This window comes from Plectropomus leopardus, chromosome 11 (assembly GCF_008729295.1).
Source record: "Plectropomus leopardus isolate mb chromosome 11, YSFRI_Pleo_2.0, whole genome shotgun sequence".
NCBI classification, from domain to species: Eukaryota; Metazoa; Chordata; class Actinopteri; order Perciformes; family Serranidae; genus Plectropomus; species Plectropomus leopardus.
In genome coordinates this window covers 11077844-11098874 of record NC_056473.1, presented here as the reverse complement: position 1 = coordinate 11098874, position 21031 = coordinate 11077844, and the positions used below count along the sequence as shown (strand labels likewise).

The 21031-nt window shown below is 39.5% G+C and overlaps 1 protein-coding gene across 1 annotated transcript in view; it reads right to left on the bottom strand.

Annotated features, from left to right (window-relative positions):
• srpk2 (SRSF protein kinase 2) overlaps positions 1-21031 on the bottom strand; it is a 77272-nt gene that overhangs the window by 7582 nt on the left and 48659 nt on the right. The window contains exons 3-14 of the mRNA XM_042495599.1: positions 18210-18361; positions 16151-16259; positions 14834-14921; positions 14230-14317; positions 14003-14109; positions 12044-12209; positions 9770-9810; positions 8652-8973; positions 6151-7089; positions 4020-4120; positions 2409-2516; positions 2224-2293 (exon numbers count right to left, since the gene is read on the bottom strand). Coding sequence (XP_042351533.1) covers positions 2224-2293; positions 2409-2516; positions 4020-4120; positions 6151-7089; positions 8652-8973; positions 9770-9810; positions 12044-12209; positions 14003-14109; positions 14230-14317; positions 14834-14921; positions 16151-16259; positions 18210-18361 — 2291 coding nt within the window. The remainder of the gene's footprint in view (positions 1-2223; positions 2294-2408; positions 2517-4019; positions 4121-6150; positions 7090-8651; positions 8974-9769; positions 9811-12043; positions 12210-14002; positions 14110-14229; positions 14318-14833; positions 14922-16150; positions 16260-18209; positions 18362-21031) is intronic.

Below are 21031 nucleotides of genomic sequence, written 5' to 3'. Positions count from 1 at the left end.
GAAACAGGGACAGGAAGTGACAGAAAGATGACAGGGGGCCGGGAAGGGATACAAAGAGAGAGGAAGAAGAGACAGTCACAGACAGTACAGGAGAAAAACCTGTGTTAGTGAGCCGTGCCTCCACAGCAGAGGTGATGAAATGAAATGATCAGCATTGGAACAGAGGTGACATGCATTCCGATTCAGAACAGAATGAACCAGGACCTGGAGCTACATTTTCAATTTGGCCTCAATGGCAGGAGATCAAAAGGCGCCTCTCTGTAAATCAGGACGTCATAATAAAACTGACACTGGCTTATTGCCTGCTCAAAACATGCAGAATGGGGTTAACTGTGTGTCACATCATGCGATGAGAAAAATAACACAATGAGCTGTTGAGATCAAAGATCAGAGGAAATGAAGAGAGAGGTGAGGATGAGGGCACACAGTTTTAAAAATACGTTGTGTTTTGCAAGACATAGCGAAAAGAGGACGAGTAGTCTTGACTGGAGTCTACATGCACATACATGGACTGTAGTTACATGTGACCAGGATACAGATACACATGATACAGCAACTGATTGATGTTGCTCTCATGCTTCAATTGTCACCATTTTACAGTTTCCTAATCTGATCTGGTGCAAAAGTCTCAACATTGAGCACAGAGACAGGAGCTGTTTGAGCTCTCTGTGTATCTGTAACATTTGAACAATCCAGGTTTACATATGCAGCAGGATGAAGATGAGTGGAGGCATAGCAGCAGAATTAAAGGACAAGGTTTACAGTTAACAGTGGATAGGGGGATTTGGGGAAAGGGGTAGCTATATTTTAACATAAACTCACTTCTGGCCATTAAATCAATTTACATTATAATTAGTATTGGTCTATTACAGTTTTTGTCCATTGATCAGATGCATTATTAGAAAAAATAGTCATTCTTTCAAAAATAGATGAAAACAAATGCATGCTTAAAACACCCCATATTGTACATTCAACAAAATCAAATACTGATACTAAAAAAATGATGCAACCAAAAACAACCCTCATTTCCAACACCAGGGGTCATCCACTACACTTATACAAAGGCCAAAAATTTCTATGCAGACACATTGGGGCCGGACCTTCAAATAGAAAAAAAATGGATTCAGAACTGATCAGCCTATCATTGTTTAGTATTTTATGAAATAATTACTTATTACTTATTACTTATTATTATTATTATTATTATTATTATTATTATTATATTATTATTATTATTATTATTATTATTATTATATTGTATTGTATTGTATGGTACTGTATATATTATATTATACAATTATTTTAATAAATAAAACTAAATGTTTACTAAGAGCATGTAAAAAAAAAACGAACTAAATGGTTAATGAGCATTTGTCTAGATAGACATGGCACAAGCCACATTCCATTATAAAAGTCGACAGTATGTTTAAGCTTCACCTATCCAAACCAAACCACTGAACCTGCAAAAATATGCATCACTACGTAGCCACCCAGACCTAACACAAACGACCAGTTTCTCTCAAATCGTGGCATGTAATTGAGAGAGAAAGTCGGTAGAGAGGAGAAGAGAAGGGAGAAGGTGGAAGATGGGCTATTGCATGCACCTTTTTTGCAAATTATTAATAACAGACATGGAACACTGATATTTTCAGTAAGCTTACCTGAACCTGCCCCACACACCACTACTACTCTCTAATATTTTTTTTAGGAAAAAGCTTTGGAATATTGTGAGCATCAGACTCCCTGATGTAATCTGCATGCAGTGTCTGTAAACTTTGTCTGTGTCTGCTTTCTGTTAAGTGAAACAATAAAGAAAATGTAAATACTCGGTTGGAGTACATTTGTAGTGTTAGAACACAGTTAGCAGTAATGCATCTGAACAATGGAGAAAATCTGTATAGCAAAACGGAGGTTGAATAGCACACAAAAAACATTCTTCATATGAAAACGCATTAGATCAAAAACAATATAACAGCATATTTTAAATAAAACAGTTCATTAAACATTTAAGACACTTTGCTTCTGTATTTCTGTTGAAAATTTTGCCATACTACTACAGTAGTTCTTTTTCATCTTCAAGTCTAAAATATACTGCAGAGTCATTCAACAGTCTTCAGATACAATATTCAGCTATGATTCCCCCATTTCAATGAAAAGTCTTCTATGTTTTTATATTGGGAAATTAAGTTTGTGTGTGTATGTCGTAAAGATTTAAACACTCACCCTCATCACGGGAGTAGTCCTCTCCAGAGTGGGGCTCAAACAAGTAATCTCCAGTAGCCAGCTCAAAAGCCTACAAAATCCAAATAAAGTACTGTACTCGAGTCTGTACTGAGTGTGTATGACTTAAAAAGAAGTATATACAGGATGTGTGTAATGAACTGCATAAATGTTTGTGTTGTCCTCACCATGCAGGCAGTACTCCAGATGTCTGCAGGAGTGCTGTAACCAGCTCCTATCAGGACTTCAATGGAACGATACTGTCTCGTCTGGATGTCTTCTGTAAAGTGCTTGTGCTGAGAGGAGAGGAGAGGAGAGGAGAGGAGAGGAGAGACGAGTAGGGATGTGGAGAGATGAGCCTTGAAAAGAACTGTACATTTAAGTAAAGTGTAGATTTGTTACTATACAAATATACAGCATTCGCAATCACTCGTAATTGCCATTGACCAAATTGTCTAAATCTGTTTTTATTGTTTTTGAAATTTATCAAGAAATGATAAACATTTTGTCTATACTATACTTTGCCTTCTATTTGCAAATAGTCTGCAAACTGCTGTGAAAAGGGAGCCCCAAACACATTATGTTGTACTTGAGCTATCTAGTTTTGTTGCGCTTCCCCTCCTCTTGCTCTTCTTCTTCACTTACTTTGCTATCAAATAGCTGGACTGGGAGAAACAGTAAGACCAGCGGTGACCAAACCTCCACGATGGGTCTTAAATCTTAATTTCTAATAGTAGTGTTATAACCACATGTATGCTTTGAATAAAAACTATTTTAAAATCAACAAAAAAACACTGACAAAAACAATGAGTCTTGTTAATATAAGTTAACCCACCATATTACGTCAAGTCAAAATGTCAATAATAAAAGTAAAGAGAGCTGTGATTTCAGTGTGCACATACTGTTTGAATTGCAATTTTATCGGTTGACAACTCTCCACAAAAACTTATCGTAGAGAGTCCGATCAGATCTTGTGACACAGAAAACCCTGAATCCAAGTAAAAAGATATGTGCAAAATACACAAAACCATACAAACTTCTAGAACCATGTCTGTACTACTGGATTTTTATGGAGTTTGAATGCCAATAGTTATAATCAGTGTCCGGGAAGCTATTTCGAAACTACAGCTTTGCAAGCTACCAATTACTTCCCACTGGAAAAAGTTGAACAACAGCAAAGCTACCCTTGGGAGAAATCTAGTTTGGTTAACTAAAGCTATTTTGAAACAATAGTTCAAACTACTTTCCTTGTTATTTTTTTGTTTTCCTCCTTAAACTGAGGGGTGGTCTGTTTGTATAAGCCTGTGGGTTCTTGATCTCTACTGACATATTTATTTTTAACTATCAGGATTTTATGCAATTTTATGTGTTTAACAAATTCAGTTCGCTTCCCCATTAAATTGTTAATAAATAGCAATCAGCATTACTGTTAATAAATAGCAATCAGCAAAATTGTGGTCAAGAGGGTTCAATTATAGTAGAGAGGCAAAGGTAAAATAAAAATAATCCCCTTCTTTTTATAGCCCCAAATTGTTTGTAGTTTCAATATTGGACTATACAAAAATGGCAAAAAAGTAATTAAACTACACGAGTCACTATGCAAACATGAATGTATTTAAATCACCAGTAAGTTAATGCAAAATGTTGTTAAACTAGTTTAATTTGATGCAATGCACCACTCACCAATACTGATTTTAATATATAATTAAGACAATTATATAAAATGGCTTTACTTTTGTGTAACTGGAAAAAATAACCTTCAAATCAAGTCATATCAAATCCAAGGTGCTCAGTCTTACCACCCAGCAGGCATTTCCAAGATCAGCGATTTTAACCCGAATAGACTCAGCATTGCGCGGGTCCAGTGGGTTGATCAGGAGATCTGCAGCTCGGGCCCTGACTGGGAGAGGATAGAGTAGGAAACAGCTGAGTTAATACAAATCTTAAGTGCAAATAGTAAGAGTTTACACACTTTGATGTACTAATAGACATTTATTGGGGACTCTTTAGCTTCTTTAACAAGGAATCCAAAAATGTAGTCCTGAAGACCTATCTGAAGTGCTATTTAACTAGAAAACCGATTGATGCGGTGTTTGAACCTCATGAGACAATTTTTGTTTAAAGTCCTTATTAAACGCTATAGATTTGATCCCAGAAGTGACCTTGGAGCTATAAAGTTAGAGTCCAAGTTAATGATAATAAAATGAATGCTGTGGATGGATGAGTAATGGTGGTGGTGAGTCATTAATAACACCCAGCGGAGATATGTGGACACTAAAATGTAATAATGAGCAACTGGATTATTTTACCAGGCAGCAATGATGTATTACACAGAATATCAAAACACAGCCATGGTTATTCATTTTCTGCTGATCAGTTTCCTCACCTAAGATCTAAATTAATAATCATTATGCTTTTTTCCATCCAAGTAAAATTGTCATTTACATGTAGATTTAAATTTCCTTTTCAACAGAGACCTTGGCAAGAACAAAGCATATATCAGGCAACATTAAAACACTCTTTGACACAATATGTAGGAAAATGGATTAATACTGATTAAAAGACTTTAAAGGCGGCATCCAATCTATCCAAGTTTTTTTTTTTCATCTATATTCATGGAGCAACAAACTGTATACTATTATAAATAAAAAAATAGAAAAAAAATTAGGGTTCCCATACATTTTCATGGAAAAATTTCAAAACTTTTCCATGACATTTTAGGGACCCGTAATAATTTGTAGGGAAAAACAAAAAAACAAGATACAAACTCTATTCAAACATAACTTTAGCTAGCTGGTATACATCACACTGACAGCTGCAGAAAATAGATCTGCCATTATGTTACATTTCATGGAAGGTTATCAATGGAAGATTACTGTGACAATTTCATTACACAACAAAATTCCATGAGTTTTTTCATAACCTTTTCTAATTCTATGACTTTCCCTGGCCTACAAAAAAATAATTGTAAAACTTCTTCAGGTGTTTCATGACCACGGGAACCCTGGATTAAGTTGAGAGGCATCACTCAGACTAGCTTATTACTCAAAGAGTTTATTTAGATTTTTACTGTACAAAAGAGAGGCGACTCTGTTGAACAAGTTGCTGTAAAATATATATTTGTTATAAATGTTAGAAAATAGAGCGAGCTAAAGAAGTCCCCTCTTTTGTTTCTAATCTTAATTAAAGGTCTAGTGTTTAGGATTTAGTGACGTTTAGCCGTGAGGTTGCAGAATGCATCCAGCTGATACTTTTCTTGTGTGTCAGCCCCATCGAGGGTCAGTGTTTGTTTTGTCCGTTCTAGGCTACTGTAGAAAAATGGCAAAATCAGTGGAAGAGGAGCTACTCTGTACATAGATATCAATAGCTCATTTCAAGGTAACGAAAACACAACCATTTTCTCCTACACACTGGACCTTTAACACTGGACTCAATGGGGCATTTGGATGGTACTCCTTTCACTTTGATGCTCGTAGCACAATATTTGTGAGTCTGAATGCTTAGATAGTTACAATGTTTGAAAGAGAACACATTTTTCTGTGTTTTGATGAAAAAGTGGTGTCTGAGGAGTAAAAATTGTGGGAGTGAGGAGAGGATAAAGACAAGCTTTTAGGAAGAGTTTAAGCGCCTAACCCAGCTTTGTGTGTGATGTCACCCACTCTGAACAATCTGCTCCTCCGTCAAACGGACAGAATTTTCAATAAATGATCAGAATGTTTAATGAACGGCCAAAATGTTCAAGGAATGGTCAGAATATCCGATAAATCAAAATGATGTAACTCTAAACTAGTCAGCTTTTATCTCACATTATCACTTACTGAACAGTTTACGGTGTGTTATGGATTTCTTGAGTTTGTAAATCAGTAATGATATGTGAATATAATCATTTTGTGTGTGTCAATCAGCGGATATACAAGCACCACGTCTTACCTTTGGGTGTATCTCCTGTGCTTGAGGACGACACGGTGCGACTGCGGTCAGCAGCTGGGCTGTTGGGTGACGGGCCTGCTCCAATGTCTGCTGTGGCAACAGAAGTGGGGTTTCCTGGCACAGGATCCAGGGGCAAGTCAGGGAAGATTGGAATGGTGCCCCGATAGCGGTCACTGCCACCGTTGGTCAACCCCGGCTCGCCCAGGTCGCCGTTATACATCTCATAACCGGAGCTGAGAGAGTTGTCCCTGTCCGTATAGCTGAGCTCGGACTCCACCAGGGGGCAGAGGAGAGGCTCGGGGGTTGGCGTGGGTGAAGCAGGATTGCCGGGGTTTGGTTTCAGTCCCTCAGATCCCAACAAAACGTGACCGTTGGTTTTGGCCAAAATGGTTTTGTTGTTGTGCGGTTTGACAGGGGAGGTGTTCTCCGTGAAGAGTTCTGCGGTCGTGTCGTCGTCCTCATCTTCCTCCTCCTCCTCCTCCTCCTCCTCCTCGTCCTCCTCATCCTCAACCTCCTGCTCCTTTGACTCCGCTTCTTCTACCACTGCCTCCTCCTCTGTCTTGCTCTCAGTCTTTGGCTCCTCTGTCTCAGTCTCCCCTCTTTCAGTCTCTTTTTCCTCCTCTTCCTCCTCCTCTTCGTCTTCTTCCTCATCGTCCTCCTCCTCCTCCTCCTCTACCTTCTCCTCCACCTCCTCTTCCTCATTCTCATCCTCTGCCTCTTTTAATCCCTTTTCATCCTGATCCTCCTCCTCCTCCTCCTCCCCTTCCTCGTCCTCGTCCTCTGCTTGTGTTGGATCTCCATTACCTTCTTCTGTAGTGGGAGGAATGGGGGCATCCTTTTCAGCGACAGGCGTGGGCTCCTCCTCCTCTTCCACCTCGTCATCGGGGTCATCTTCGGTGATGCGGGGCTCCTTGCTCTGCTCCTGAGGAGGTGCCGCACCTAACACGCAGAAAGCAGAGGAAAAACCTTTTAGAGAGGAAGTGGGTGGGAAGGAGATATAAACGCAATCAAAGACAGTGTAGGCAGTGAGTAAAAAAGAATGAAAAGAGACTGGAAAGAAAGAGGCAAAGGAGAGAAAAGGAGACTGAAAGAAACAGAAGGTGGAGAGACAGAAGGTGGAGGAGGGAGACGGAGAAAGACTGATTCTTTTTTTTTGTGAATCAACCTAGCCTCCCATACACAGTAGGACCAGTGTGGGCCGAGTGGTTGGAGCCAGTCCACCTCCTATTCATTCACAGACAGACTGCACAAACATGCATCCTCACACACTCACTAATGCTGCAGCGCTTTGCTTTAGAAAATCACCTGTCTAGTTGGTGACAACTTGAATACAGTAAAAAGAGAAAGCTAACCTAAATATGTTGTTCACTTCTCCTTCATAGAAAAAGAAAGACAGGATTGTACATGACACAGTTTACATTAACAAGAAATGCCGAAGCGTCAAGCATGCTTAATGAACTAAAGATAACAAGTCTGTGACTTTCAATGAATGCAAAGAAGAATACACTCCGACTTCAACAAGGAGACAAATCATAGATATGATGCAACCAATATGAGCTTCTTGAAGCTAATTGAGCCAAAAAAAAAAACTTTTTGACTCTCAATATTTTGTAAAGCTGCATTCATCATATTAAGGTACTCCCCCAGACTTTTTGAGCATTAACCCCCTAATTTCCAAAATTCTAGACATTTTTTGCATAAATCTTTGCATTTTCTGCACAAGTTTCTAGTGGAAACATCTAAATTCCTGTTTTTTGGGGGTGTACAATTAACTCTGTCCAGGGTTTCATAACAATGCAAGGACGGCAGCTCTTTGTCTGGAACAGAGCCTTACATATACAGTGACAGGTCTAACTGCTAGCATCACACGGCTAAAGTTACCCAACGGTTATGAACAGGTTTAATGACAGAGTTGAGCCGTTTCGGGGTTATTTCGGTGTCAGATGGTAACCACTGCTGCGGGGCTTCAGCTCAAATGTCAAAATATGATGAGTAGGTATGAGATCATGTTGTACTGTGTTCTCGTGCTAACCAGGCAGAAAGAGCGGGAGAAAAGCGGCTCGTGAAGACGGTCCAGCTGTGCTGCGTCGACAGCTGATTGTCTGCGAACAGCTGTTGATGCCACTCTCACTACTCGTAATAATAGACTCTGAATTAGTGGCGGCATCACAACTCTTTTTGAAATGTTTACTTGCCCCCACAATTTAATTGCAAAGCATTATCTGTAAATATCACAACTTGCAAAGAAAATGTATTTATTAGAAAAGCTGCTGTGAAATCAGGCATCTCAAGCTACAACAAAGCCCAAAACAGCCTGAGAAATCCTACAGGGTCTGACAAATGCACTAAATATTGAGAGGCAGGTCCCCCATGCATCCCCGTGGAAATCTACAGCTACTGCTTGATAGCATTTATTAATGATACCAGATTTTACTGAAATGGCATATCTGTATAAACTTTGTCACAACCACAACATCCAAACTGGGGAAAACTCAACTCACATGTATGATTAGTCAACCTGATTGGCCTCTCTCTCTCTCCTCCCTCCTCCTCCTCATCTTCCCCATCCTCCTCCTCATCGTCGTCCTCGTCGCTCTCTCCCAGAGCCATGCTGGGGCCCAGCTGTGGTGGCCGCGGCTGCACAGGTGAGGACGGGTTGTGTTCGTGCTCCTCTTTCTCTCCCCCGTCTTTGGCTCGCTCCTCCCTCTTCTCGGCCTCTCTCTCCAGGGCTTCGATCTCCAGCATCCGCCGCTCCAGCAGCTCTGCCTGCCGCTTCTGCTTCTTCTTCAGCTTCTTCTTCTTGTTCTTGGAGATTTTCCCCACCTGTGACAAAAAGCAGGACAGAAGAAGAAAGAGAGAGAGTCACAGGGGAGGCAAGAAAATTAATGAATGAGGTATTCAAGGCATAAAAAATAGATGTTGATTTGAATTGTGGGTTATGATATGTATGTAATTTCAGCTAACACTTTGACTATATATTGATAATAAATATTAGTACATCTTAAATAGAGTACATCGTCACTGTCCATTGAAAACCATGTATCTCAAAATATTGTGATTTTGCATATTTTGGCTACACTCAGTCAGTGCTTTGACACACACTTTGTTGCTCTGATTTGTTCAAAGTCTATTCAGTTCCTTCCAGAGGTATTTTGGTCTGCTGCCACTGATAACGCTCACTCGGAATCAAAAATGATGCTGAGAATAGTGAGGCTTGAAGTGATTAACTCTTAATAAATAATATCTAAGAATGTCTTTTCTAAACTTAAACTATGATTGTTTCTTATTTTTTCATAAATATCTAATGTTACAAAGACATAGTTGAGATTTGAAATGATGTTTCCAGGGACTTTAAGCTTAAATAAACCACTTTATAAACCCCCAAATTAATTTGAGGATTCATTAAACAGACATAGGAGCAAGAACAAAAAAACTGCAAATAAAACATTCTCAGGATTGTCTACAAATACTGTGGTGCACTCCCTCTGGTTCTGGCTATAACAGAAATGACACCAAACTGTTTACACCAAATTCTATATGTACCTACATTTTTGACCCTGTGCTTGTGCGTGTGTGTTAATGTTTGTGTGTGTGTGCATTCCTCTCATTTCATACTCACATCTGTTGTACTCACCGGTTTGAGCTGGGGGGCTGTGCTAACTGACAGACATAAAGAAAAACAACAACAATCAGAGGCTTTAAAGTTTCACCAACATCAATCCGTCACAACCGAGTTCACATTACGTTCAGTATTTCACCGGCCTGGAAAAGAGATTGTTAGGTTTTTGCACAAGCTCCCTTTATAGACCTGATACATACAGAATCTGTAGGTGATGTGAGAGAATTGCAAAAAATGAAGAAAGAGATCTTTCACACTCCCACAGCCTGATCCGCTTGTCCCAGATCCATAATATTAATGGTTTAATCTTCTCATGCCCGAGAATATAGCTCCTGTATAGAACAATCTGGATAAAAAACCTCAAAAGAGTTACAGCAGAGTGATACTTAATATATATAAAAAATATTCTATAGCTATATGCCCATTTCCAAACATATTTGCAAATTGAATATGATCAATCTTTCACATTTTCAATTAATGTGCACACTTAATGGAGAAAGAGGTTCAGCAAAAAAAAAATCAGAATAATTTATCAGCTAAACAAATACAATAATATATCAAACACCAAAAATATTCCTAAATAAACATGCTCAAACACAAACAATCCAAAGTGTGTTGCCATTTCAGTCCTACATACCTTCAGTCTTTTCTGAAACACATTACAAATGTCAAATGAAACAAGCAGAAATAAAATACATCTTTTTGCCATTAAACACAAGTCTGCGCTTATGTTAATGACCATAAAACATTTATTTATTTTGCCTCTTCGATCACAGACAGACTTTGTCACCAGTGAGCCCTTCTGTTTTGACAGTTGATGGTTTTGTGCCTCACTTTAATTGTGTAGAAATGTAAGCAGCATAATTGGTTACCCTAAGGCTCAAAGAGACTCCATCGGCTGATGCAAGCAATAGACAGCTCATGGGGGGTTCACGGCGAGGACAGGGTTCACATCGAGTTTGTCAAGTCTTTTTTTTTTTCAGTGGAACTTGGTGACAAGAGATGAAAAAAAAGAAAAGCGTCTTTGTGGTACAAAAGGGGGACAAACTGAAGAGGCAAAAAATATATCTCCGTGAAGCCTTTTTTTTTACTGAGCACCTTAATATTAAACATCAACATTTTTTCACTCATTAAACATATCAAACAAAACAGGATTTAACACATTACTGGTAAATTATGATTTATTGCTCTTACTATAGATACCAATAGTTAACTTTTAATTTACCTAGTGAAATAAAAAAAATAATTTGGTAGCAAACTTTGGTGGAAAGCTAAATAAATTAAAATCTTAAGAAATAGTCAGATACTTTTATTGGCTTTAGGGATGCATTGATTTATCGGTTGAACATTAGTATTGGACAATGTTTGCCATTGGCCCATCAGCAAATTAAATAACATTTACAGATTGCAGTGACCTGTGTTTTTTCTGTTGTGTCACAACAAATTAGCACAGGCTAAAAGCAGGGCTTACGAATAATGGCGTCCCAGGGACAATAGCAAACATGTTTGGGACAAACAAAGATTTTCCCAGGGGTGCTTTCGGGATGAAAGGACGCTCACTATTGATGCGTAATTGTGAACAACAAATCCGTGTTAAAATCCATGTTGAGGTGAGCTAGTTAATATTAGCTGGTGGCCAGAACACCTCATAATGTAAGTCAATACAAGGTTGTATTGACTTACATTATGATGTGTTCAAATGTAGTCCTGTAAAAGTTTGTTTTTTAGGGAGGAGAAATTTGTTGATGTTTCTACTGCAATATATAAGATAGATATTAGAGAGGGAATTATTATATATTGTATATAGCAAAAGCCTTTTGAAGCTGTTCTTTTTTTATTTTTCAAGATACTTATCATTGTGAGGGGTTTTAGAAAATCCCTTCATAATTCATAAATTTGTATAATTAAATTTCAGCTAATCCGAAGGTAGCGTAATGAAGGCTTAACAGTTCAGTTAACTGATTAAGTTAAGAAATATTTGTTTGCACAAAAGGGGCAATAAAAAACAGAAACAACAGCAAAAATAACATCAGAAATAAATCAGTAGTGGCTATTGGCCAAATTGAAATTATAAACAATGGTATCATTTGTGAATTTGAAATCTTGCTGAATATTAGGTAAGAAGATCAAACTCTCTCACTTCTCTACGTTTGAAATTACGCTTCAGCCAAGAACCCGTCCAGCCTCTTCTAATCTAACTCTCGGTGAGACAGTTCCCAAAATGTTGCACTGTTTTCTTTAAAACACACATGGTGTGAGTGTTTGTGTGTCTACCTGCTGATCCGGACGGTGGGGGGGCTCCAGCTTTCTGCCATTCAGTCGCCTCCATGGCCATACGCCTAACAAAGGCGTCATCTACACACATCAGGATGTTCTCGGGCTTGATGTCCGTGTGGATGATTTTACATTTCGTGTGGAGGTAGTCCAGACCCTGCAGGACCTGCAAACACATTCAGATAAACGGACACAGATTTTTTTCCTGAAAAACATGCTCTCACTTCTTATTTAGGCGTTTATAGAGCTCTCCTTCCCTATCTCTCTCCCTTTCATTCCTTCTCTCTTTCTCAGAGCCAATTAGCCATTCTTCTAATGCTCGCTGTTCTCTGAGGGCAGAGCGGAGAGGCTGTTGATGTTTTTGTTTCACTGTTTCTCTCATTTGTTTCTGTCCAGAGGCTTTGAGATTGAAGCGGGGAACAAGTCTCATTTAATTTCTACTCATCTTCAGCTAGGCCTCCGAGAGGCGGGAGGCTGGCAGGGGCTGAAACGACTCAGCAGCTTCACATGCTCATCAGGTGGCTGAGGGGAAAACGCCTGAAAGCACTGCATCTAAGGGCGGCAGTGGTACTGAAGTGTAAAGTGCACAATAGCACACACTGTATTATTAGGCCTAAATAATAGGTGTGGATTTTGCTATCTGAGTGAGTCTCCATCTCTTTATGTATTATATTTTTCCATCCATGAAAAAAGAGAAAAATCTAACCCTCTAACCTCTTTTATAGATAAAAAAAATCCTCTAAGTTTTAGTCCTGTATTAAATATGCATGTTTCATGAAACACAAACCTCACTTTTGTCTAACTTAAAATTGCAACTGCTTCACAGAATAAGAACAATACAGCCAATTACGGAGGTGCAGCTAGTTCACTTTTTAGTGCTTTTCATCTAAACAAGTTCTACTGAAAAGTAGCGGTGTCATCTGATCATGGAATCATGTTCTCTTTTTCTTTTCTTTTTTTCGCTCAATAATCCATATTTTTATTTTTGACCTTGGCTTCCATTTTTTTCTTCACCAGACAAAAGAGCTGAAGCACCCCATTGAACCTTTTCTTCCTCTTGAGTTGGTATAAGAGTTTATTTTATAATGTACTATGTGATGCATCCAAGCCACAAGCTGCAAACAGCTGTTTCTACACGTTTCCCCCAGCTGATTTTCACAGACCATCATTCATAGATTCAAAAGTATTTATCTCTCTGCTAGTCCTACTTTGTTATCCAAATGCTCTGGTTAATAAACTTATATCAACAGATGCTAAATATCGTGATTTATAGTGAGAAACCAATCTATTTGATGTAAAATCACGCTTCAGCACCCCCATGACCCTCGATTGGAGTAATTCTCATATGTGTCATAACCACGTTTTCCCGGTACTGCGATGATTCGATTGTGAGAATGGCTACTGAATCAGGCTACTCAGATCGAATCATCAAAAAGTCGACTAAACGGGCTCACCCCAGTTTGTAGAAGTTAAATAACAATCATCTATCACATGAAATGATCTCTTGGGTTGCTTCCTATGTTTTAAGTTTTTATCATGTCTAGACGCCGTTGATAAGCATGTCTTTGTCCAGTGTGGTCAGGAGAGGAACACTGTCGAGAAACAGCCTCTAACATGCTTGACCTGACAAAGACAGTGGTATCACTGAAGTTGAAATTGACAATATACACGCTACTAAACCACATGTTTAAGCTAATTAAAGTTTGGGGGGAAAAAACAACAACAAAACTCTGCCGATGGCAAATACCAACACAGCTCCATCCAGCAGAAACATTTAAAAATATGGCAAAGTATTTGACCTGTAATGCACTGCCACTCTTAAGAAAATTAATGTAATGTTATTGCAGTCGTATTCAAATTGTCAATAGAGTCTACAATGTCTGATATTGTTAAAAATAAATACGTTTGTGCGTGTGTGTGTGTGTGTGTGTGTGCGTGTGTGTGTGTGTGTGTCTCTACCTGTCTGATAATGCTCTTGACACATGGCAGCGGCAGACCTTGGTAGTTGGATTTAATAATCCACTTCAGAAGGTGGTGACCTAGCACCTCAAACACCATACACACATCTGAGATGGAGAGTCAAGGACTCACATTATCATATCTCTGTGTCTCACACACACACACACACACACACACACACACACACACACACACACACACACACACACACACAGAGTCTGGGATACGTATGCCATTGACTCCAGAGATCTTGAAGTCATCTATCAGCTGAACCACCATGTCCTTGTTGGGGTCGGTGGGGTCGCTCTCTCTCACCTGGAGGACAAAGAGATGAAGAAAACATGACAGGGAGAAGGAACAGAGGATGAAGCTGGATAGAGAGATAAAGATAGAAACAAAGAATATTTAAGGAAAATGGACAAGAAAACAGGGAAGGACAAGAAAGACAGGTGAAAAAAGAAGGGAAGACAGAGTGATACAATTGAAGGAGAATGAGGAAAGAGATTAAGGAGAGCAGGAGAGGAAGAGCACGAAGGAGACGGATGTGGGAGATAAAGATGCTGAAAAATTGATTCTAAGATGACTGTCCTCTGCAGCCACCATGCAAGATAAATGACCAGTGTATCTTTAGTGTTTCTTGTTAACAGAGAGGCAGAGTGGGGGAGATGAAAGGTGTGAAGAGGGGAGGTACGAAGAACAGGAGGAGGGAAGGAATGAAAAAGGATGACCAAGAGCGGTAAGAAAGAACAGGCAAAACAAAAAAGGAAACAATGGAAAATGAACAGAATAAAATTCACAAACACATAAATGTCAAACTAATCAGATTCTCACACATCGCAGCAGTTTGATCTCATCTAGGGCCGTCTCTGTGTAATGCTGGGCGCTCTTCACCACCTTCATCGCCACAAAGTTCTTCACTCTGTAATGACAAACAGATGCATGCAGTCAGTTTCATATTAATGGGTTTTTAAAGCCAGTAATGCTGATTAATGTGTCCATATTAATATCCTTGACCAGTATTACAAAATGTCCATCACTGTGCCTTTATTACGCATTTGTTCAGCTATCGTTATTTCACACTGCCCACACTGCTATTGGAAATGCAAATGTGACTATGTGGCATTTCATAGCATAGAAATGACATTAACACTAATGGTAGAATGCAATCAAGATTCTCCTCCTGCACACAATGCTTTAATCACCAAATGTTTTTGGCTATAATGGTCATGTCTGAGGTTATCTAGTTTCCTTACATAAAGTCTGTTGCTCAGTCATGTGACCCACAGTACAGATCACCAGTGGATACCACACATATAAAACAGCGTTATCACCTTTGTGAAAAATTCTTTTTTTACAAGACACCTCTTTCTGGATAAAGACATTTAGAGAACTATAAGAGACCATAAATACAAAATATTGTACATTACAATCACCTTTTACAGATATTATTAAGCAAATCTTCCATCTTAAAGGAACAGTTTGCCCTCAAAAAAATTATTTTAGCAATCATATGGCAAACGTAGTTGTGTTTGGGTTACCATGACACATTTCAATAATGCTGCACAGAAATTTTCAGAACATTTTTTGGACCTTTTGTAACCTTTTCTGCTGTATTTGTTCAGCCTCTGTTTATACTGGGCTTGAAGCAAAACAGTAAATTTGCAATGAACACACTGGCTTTAACCTTCAAGGATTCTGACCGTGACTGTACAGTGTGTTAGTAACCTAACTCCAACTGGCTGGTTTATGACCACCATTAGTGTAATTAACACCAGCGATACGAGTAAATGAATCTGTGTGTGTGTGTGTGCGCTTGCGTGCCAGGGAAAGGTGACACTGGGATGATGACACCGTCATCCATCCACCCTGGTTGCCACGTGAACATAGAAACAACATAATAGTGTAAATGGATGACTTTGGTGCCAGTGCAGGGTGGTGTTGGTTGCAACCGCTGTTGTGGTGACGTGCCAGCTCATGTCAACAGGTGCATGACTGCAAGAAGAGGCTCTGTGTGCATGTATGTGTATGTGGGAAGGGGTGTGTTGAGGGCTTTTTCTGGGTCATGACTTGTTTGTGGTGTGTGTGTATCTTGTCATTCTACTATACTGTACTATACAGTGTGTATGTGCATGTGAGTGTGTGACTCACTGTATGTCCCAGCATAGCCATACGGTGGAGAAGTGGCCCCACCCCAACTTCCTGATCACATGGTACCTCCCGTTGAACAAATCCCCGATCTTCACCGGATGGTACCCTCCTGAGAGGGATAAAGAGAGAGAGGATGAAGGTTACAGGCGACTGTTAGCGGTAACCAGGCAATGACATGAAATCCATTAGTGAGTAAGAAGTGGAAGGACAGCAGCAAAGAGGGAGGGAAGTCAAACAGACAGAAGATTAGATGGGGGGAGAAGCAGAAGGAGTACAGCTCAAACATTTATAGTGGCAGGTAGCAAGATACAAATTTTAAATTTTAGACTAGGGACAAAAATCAAGAAGCGGTTCCAAATTGTCTGATCAATTGGACTTCAAGCTTTTTAATATATTTGCATACACAACATACTGTAAAATAAAAAATAGGCTAAAAAAATATTTCAAAGGTATACTCTGCGCAATGTTCCTATAAGTAATATATACAAAAGTAACTCCTCTTAAGTTATCTTTTAAGACCCAGTAGAAGTGTGCGGCAGTGTATTTTTCCGTTGAGAACGTATACCCTGCCTGTATTTTCTTATTCACTTATTTTTTTGTTGTGTACAGGACTTTTCTGGGAAAAGCTCAAAGGTGAGGTGGGACTTCACAAAAAGGAAGGGAACATGTGCCAGACCGTAAGCAGCATGCATCCTAGATGAAGGTACTAAAATCCCGGAAAGCAACACAGAAAAAACGCAAATATAGCAAGGCAACACCAATCGGACAAAGCTTGTTCCAAAACGAGAGTGAATCTGGGCACTAAGTGCAAAAAGTAACCAACAATTCCTGTATAGTATACCTTTAACCATGTATGTGCATTGCAAATGTGGTTAAATATCACATGACTTTATGATTCTAAACTTGAAAGCAGTACCTGTCAGAAGAGACCAGGATCACAATAAAGACTGATAAGAATAAGAATAAGAATAAGAATCATAACAATTTTATTTTGTGAGTGTCATTTTAGGGCTTGTGTAAAAAAAAATGGAGGCACTTAGTAAAGGTCAATCGTATAATAATTCGGTAATTGTTTGTGAAGCTTCAGCCTGCAGCTGAGTATGTTTACCTCAATGAAACATCAAAATCCTCTTTGTTGTTGCTACAATGACACGACCAGCTGGCAGAGAGAGAAGTCTAGCTTGCCAGGGTTACAATTGTTGTAGGTGTATTTTTTTATTGAATACAAACTTGGTGAATTGGGTGATTTTAAGCAAAATAGCACAGACACACAAGAAGTGCTACTAAAACAGCTAATAATGATATTTATTTACTAGATATGCACTTCTCCTAACAGGGTTGCAAGCTGCATTATAGGGTTTTTAAATCTCTTGAAATGGCCAGGATTAAATAAAATGGCAAACACATTAGGGGCTTTATAAGGAGAATTACTTGTTTTTAACAGAGAACCGATGAAAGGAAGCCAAAAAACATAACAGACTTTATTTTCTCTTTTCTTTTGCTCTTTGATCTTACTGAAGTGAAATTTGACAGTTTGGCCATGCTTCTTCCAAAACAACTTCACAGAAATCAAGAGTTTCCCTCCAAAACGTCATGACGGATTAGAGCTTATTTAAATTGACAGCAGCAAAATAAAACTTAAAACATGCTGCACTACTTTTTTCCTTCAGATGTGAAATGATATGTGATGCTCTACGGTGTTTACGCATCGAGTGTAGCATTTTAAAACCGAGCTGTGTAATGAAAATGAACCTCTTAGCAGACATTTTGGCATCCCGAGCCACTGCAGGACACTAAACTGCCGCTCCTTTCCGGCAACAACCAGACAACCTTGAAACGCTGGTGTCACAACTACCTAGCGTTTCACACCGATGGCTACAACAACGCTGCTGAAAATCCCATCAGGACAGAAGGAGAATTGAGGGACAGAATTACAGACATAAGCAGAGAGAGGACACAGGGCAGACAAAGTTGAGCTCTGTTCGACAGATGTAGAGAGTGGAAGTAATGGGCTGGGACAGATGACTTCAGTATGTGCGGGTCTGTCTGTTTGTGTGACCTTTGCAGTAGTCCGCGGGGTCCTCCTGCTCCTCATCGTCGGAGCCCAGGATCTCCTCCTCCGGCTCTGGGGGCCCCGCCGGCTCGGGGGGAGGTGGAGGGGGCGGTGGGGGAGGAGGGGCACTCACCGGGGCTTTCTGCTGGGTCTCAGGCCTGCAAACACACCAGTGGGATGGAAGTTAGGTAACCTATCAGGTAACTTTTTACAGGAAACCCACCTCCCACCCTGAACATCTTTTTTAGTGACTCACAGCGAGTGCAACTGTAGACTTGAGCTTTGAGTGCAGATGACTAATATCTAAATAATAACTTGTTGCTGACTGGCATCATTCAACAGTGATTCATTCAGTATTGAGTTCATGAACGCTTTTATATTTGCTGCTCTGAACACATTGTGTCAGACAGGTCTTTCATGCAGAGGAAAAAAAAGCTCAGGAATTGACGTTTAATGTTTGAAAATGAAGTACAGTTGGCAGGACTATCTACAGTGTTGCATAAAACAGCTAAAAAACAGAGGAGGCAACAACAGAAAGTCACATATTTAATCAAAAGAAAGACCAAGGGGGAGGATGTCACAACACCAGGAACATATTTTGATTGCAATACAATAAAATCGGCTAGCTTCTGGTCAAAAAAGACAGTACAAGAGAGCTAACTGATAGTGGAAGAGCCAACCTACTTGCAGAACATGCTTAGACAAGTAATTATTAGTTTTAAATAGGTGCAAATTTGTTGTTGCTGTTTTTATTCTGCACGGCAAGTCCCTTCTACATTTTTTGGAAAATAAAATAAAAAATTAATGTCTAAAAAGTGCAATAAAAAATATCTACATTAAGATTGAACTGATTTTCATTAAAGATTGGGTTTAAAAGACAAGATATCTGAATATGAGATATCTATTATAACACAATCAACTGTAGAGACCATAATGCTGAATGATCGCCCAGTCCCAAACATAACTCATACTGTTTGTAACTCACAAGCAGTAAGGTTAAACCAATCAATACCCTACTCACAATTCAGATGTGATTCACCAAAAACCAACTTTATAAGACAAAATTTGCCTTTAAAGGTTCACGGTCAGTCCTCTCAGTTAACGGCCTTGTTCCACTTCCTTTTGCTTGTCTAAAATGGAACTGAGCCCAAGAGAGAGAAAACATAAAATAGGCTGCAGAGCACAGGCTGCCTCTTTCTCCAGGCTTGGCTACTTTTTGAGCATTCATCCAGGGCGACTTACAAAGACTGATCAGGCAGGGGGGTCTGCGTTTTGCTTTAGGATGCTGCCATGGCACACAGGTTTTTGGGAACATGCCTGTAATGTTCCTGGCTGAATCCCACCAAACCTGCCACTATGCTGCTTGTGTATAGGACAGTGTAAAGTATGGTGCTTTTCAGATTTGTTACATTAATACCACCTAATGTGCGACAAAATTTCATGCGTGTAATCTATTCTGGCTGACTGCTCATTACTGTTCCGTGGTCCTTCAGTGCAGGGGTTCTAAATATGAGTATGAGAGTGTTGTAAGCCAACCCATAAAAAATGTCTACGTGATATGTTTCTGCAAACCACACATACATTACAATTGAACTTTTCATAGGCATACGTAGCAAAGCAAGGTCTCCAAAATGATGTATGTATGAGCTGATTATATCTTAGAGGTAAAGGGGTAGGTAAATGCTGTGGCACCTAGGCGAGACGGCAGACTACTGGGAGCAACAAAATACAACGCTGGTTGTTTTTGTGGCGTTTCCAAGTGGAATTTGTGGCACTGAACCTGAGTGTCTTTCTTCCCAGCTGCATCTGAGTCACAGAACTCTGTGTTTTTAGTGGCACAGTGCGGAAACTCCCAGCAGCGTCTGAGTCACTGAACCTGGGTGGGTTTTTTTTATGGCACAATGCAGTGAGCACCAAACCTGATTGTGTTTCACTGTCACATGGCAGTGTTTCCCAGTGGTGTCTGTGCCACCAAGCCCGGGTGTTTTTAGATGGCATGTTGCAACTTTTTTTTACCAAAACATTGCTGCATTTGAGCCACCAAATATGAGTGTTTGAGCCAAAATAAGATCTTATCACAAACATAACCAAATGTTTTTTTTGTGCCTAAACCTAACAACACCTTCAGCATAGCATTGTTGAGAAACGTTAAGTTTGAACTTACCCGATACAAAATAATGTGCAAATGGAATTTGCAAAAATTTTTTTTTTTTTTTTTTTTTTGCAAATTAATTGTATATTTTGCCTCTCACGGCCACTGTAAATTAGTCACAAAACTGGGGGAAAAAAATCACTCCTCAAGTTGTAGACACTCATTTCAAAGGATCATGAGTGAGAGAAGTTGGGAGACCTCGCCTGTGCTGAAACCAAAACTCCACTACTGTATGCTGCACCTGCAGAACCAACATTGTATGTGTACAAAAAGCATCCAACAAATGTGATCGCATTAATTGTAATAGAGAACAGACTCCTGTCACACTCCTGAAATAAATGACCTTCTCTCAAACAAAATGGAGATGAGGACATACTGTAGCTCTCACACTCATTAGTACTAGGGAAAAGGCTGACATTTTCGATCAGTCTAACATTTCCTTATCATCATGACTCAATCAAATCCCCAAATTAAGACAACTTGCTGTTACAGTGATATCTCTGTAAGACTTCAATGAGACAACATAAGCCTAACAGAGCTCCAAAAACACTTCCTATTCAGTGTCACCACACGGTATCGGCAACATGAGCAAATGCTAAATTAAGACAGAAAGTAAAACACAAACACACAAAGCCGGGGCTTGTGAGCTGTTACAAAATTGCGGTCACAGGCTCAG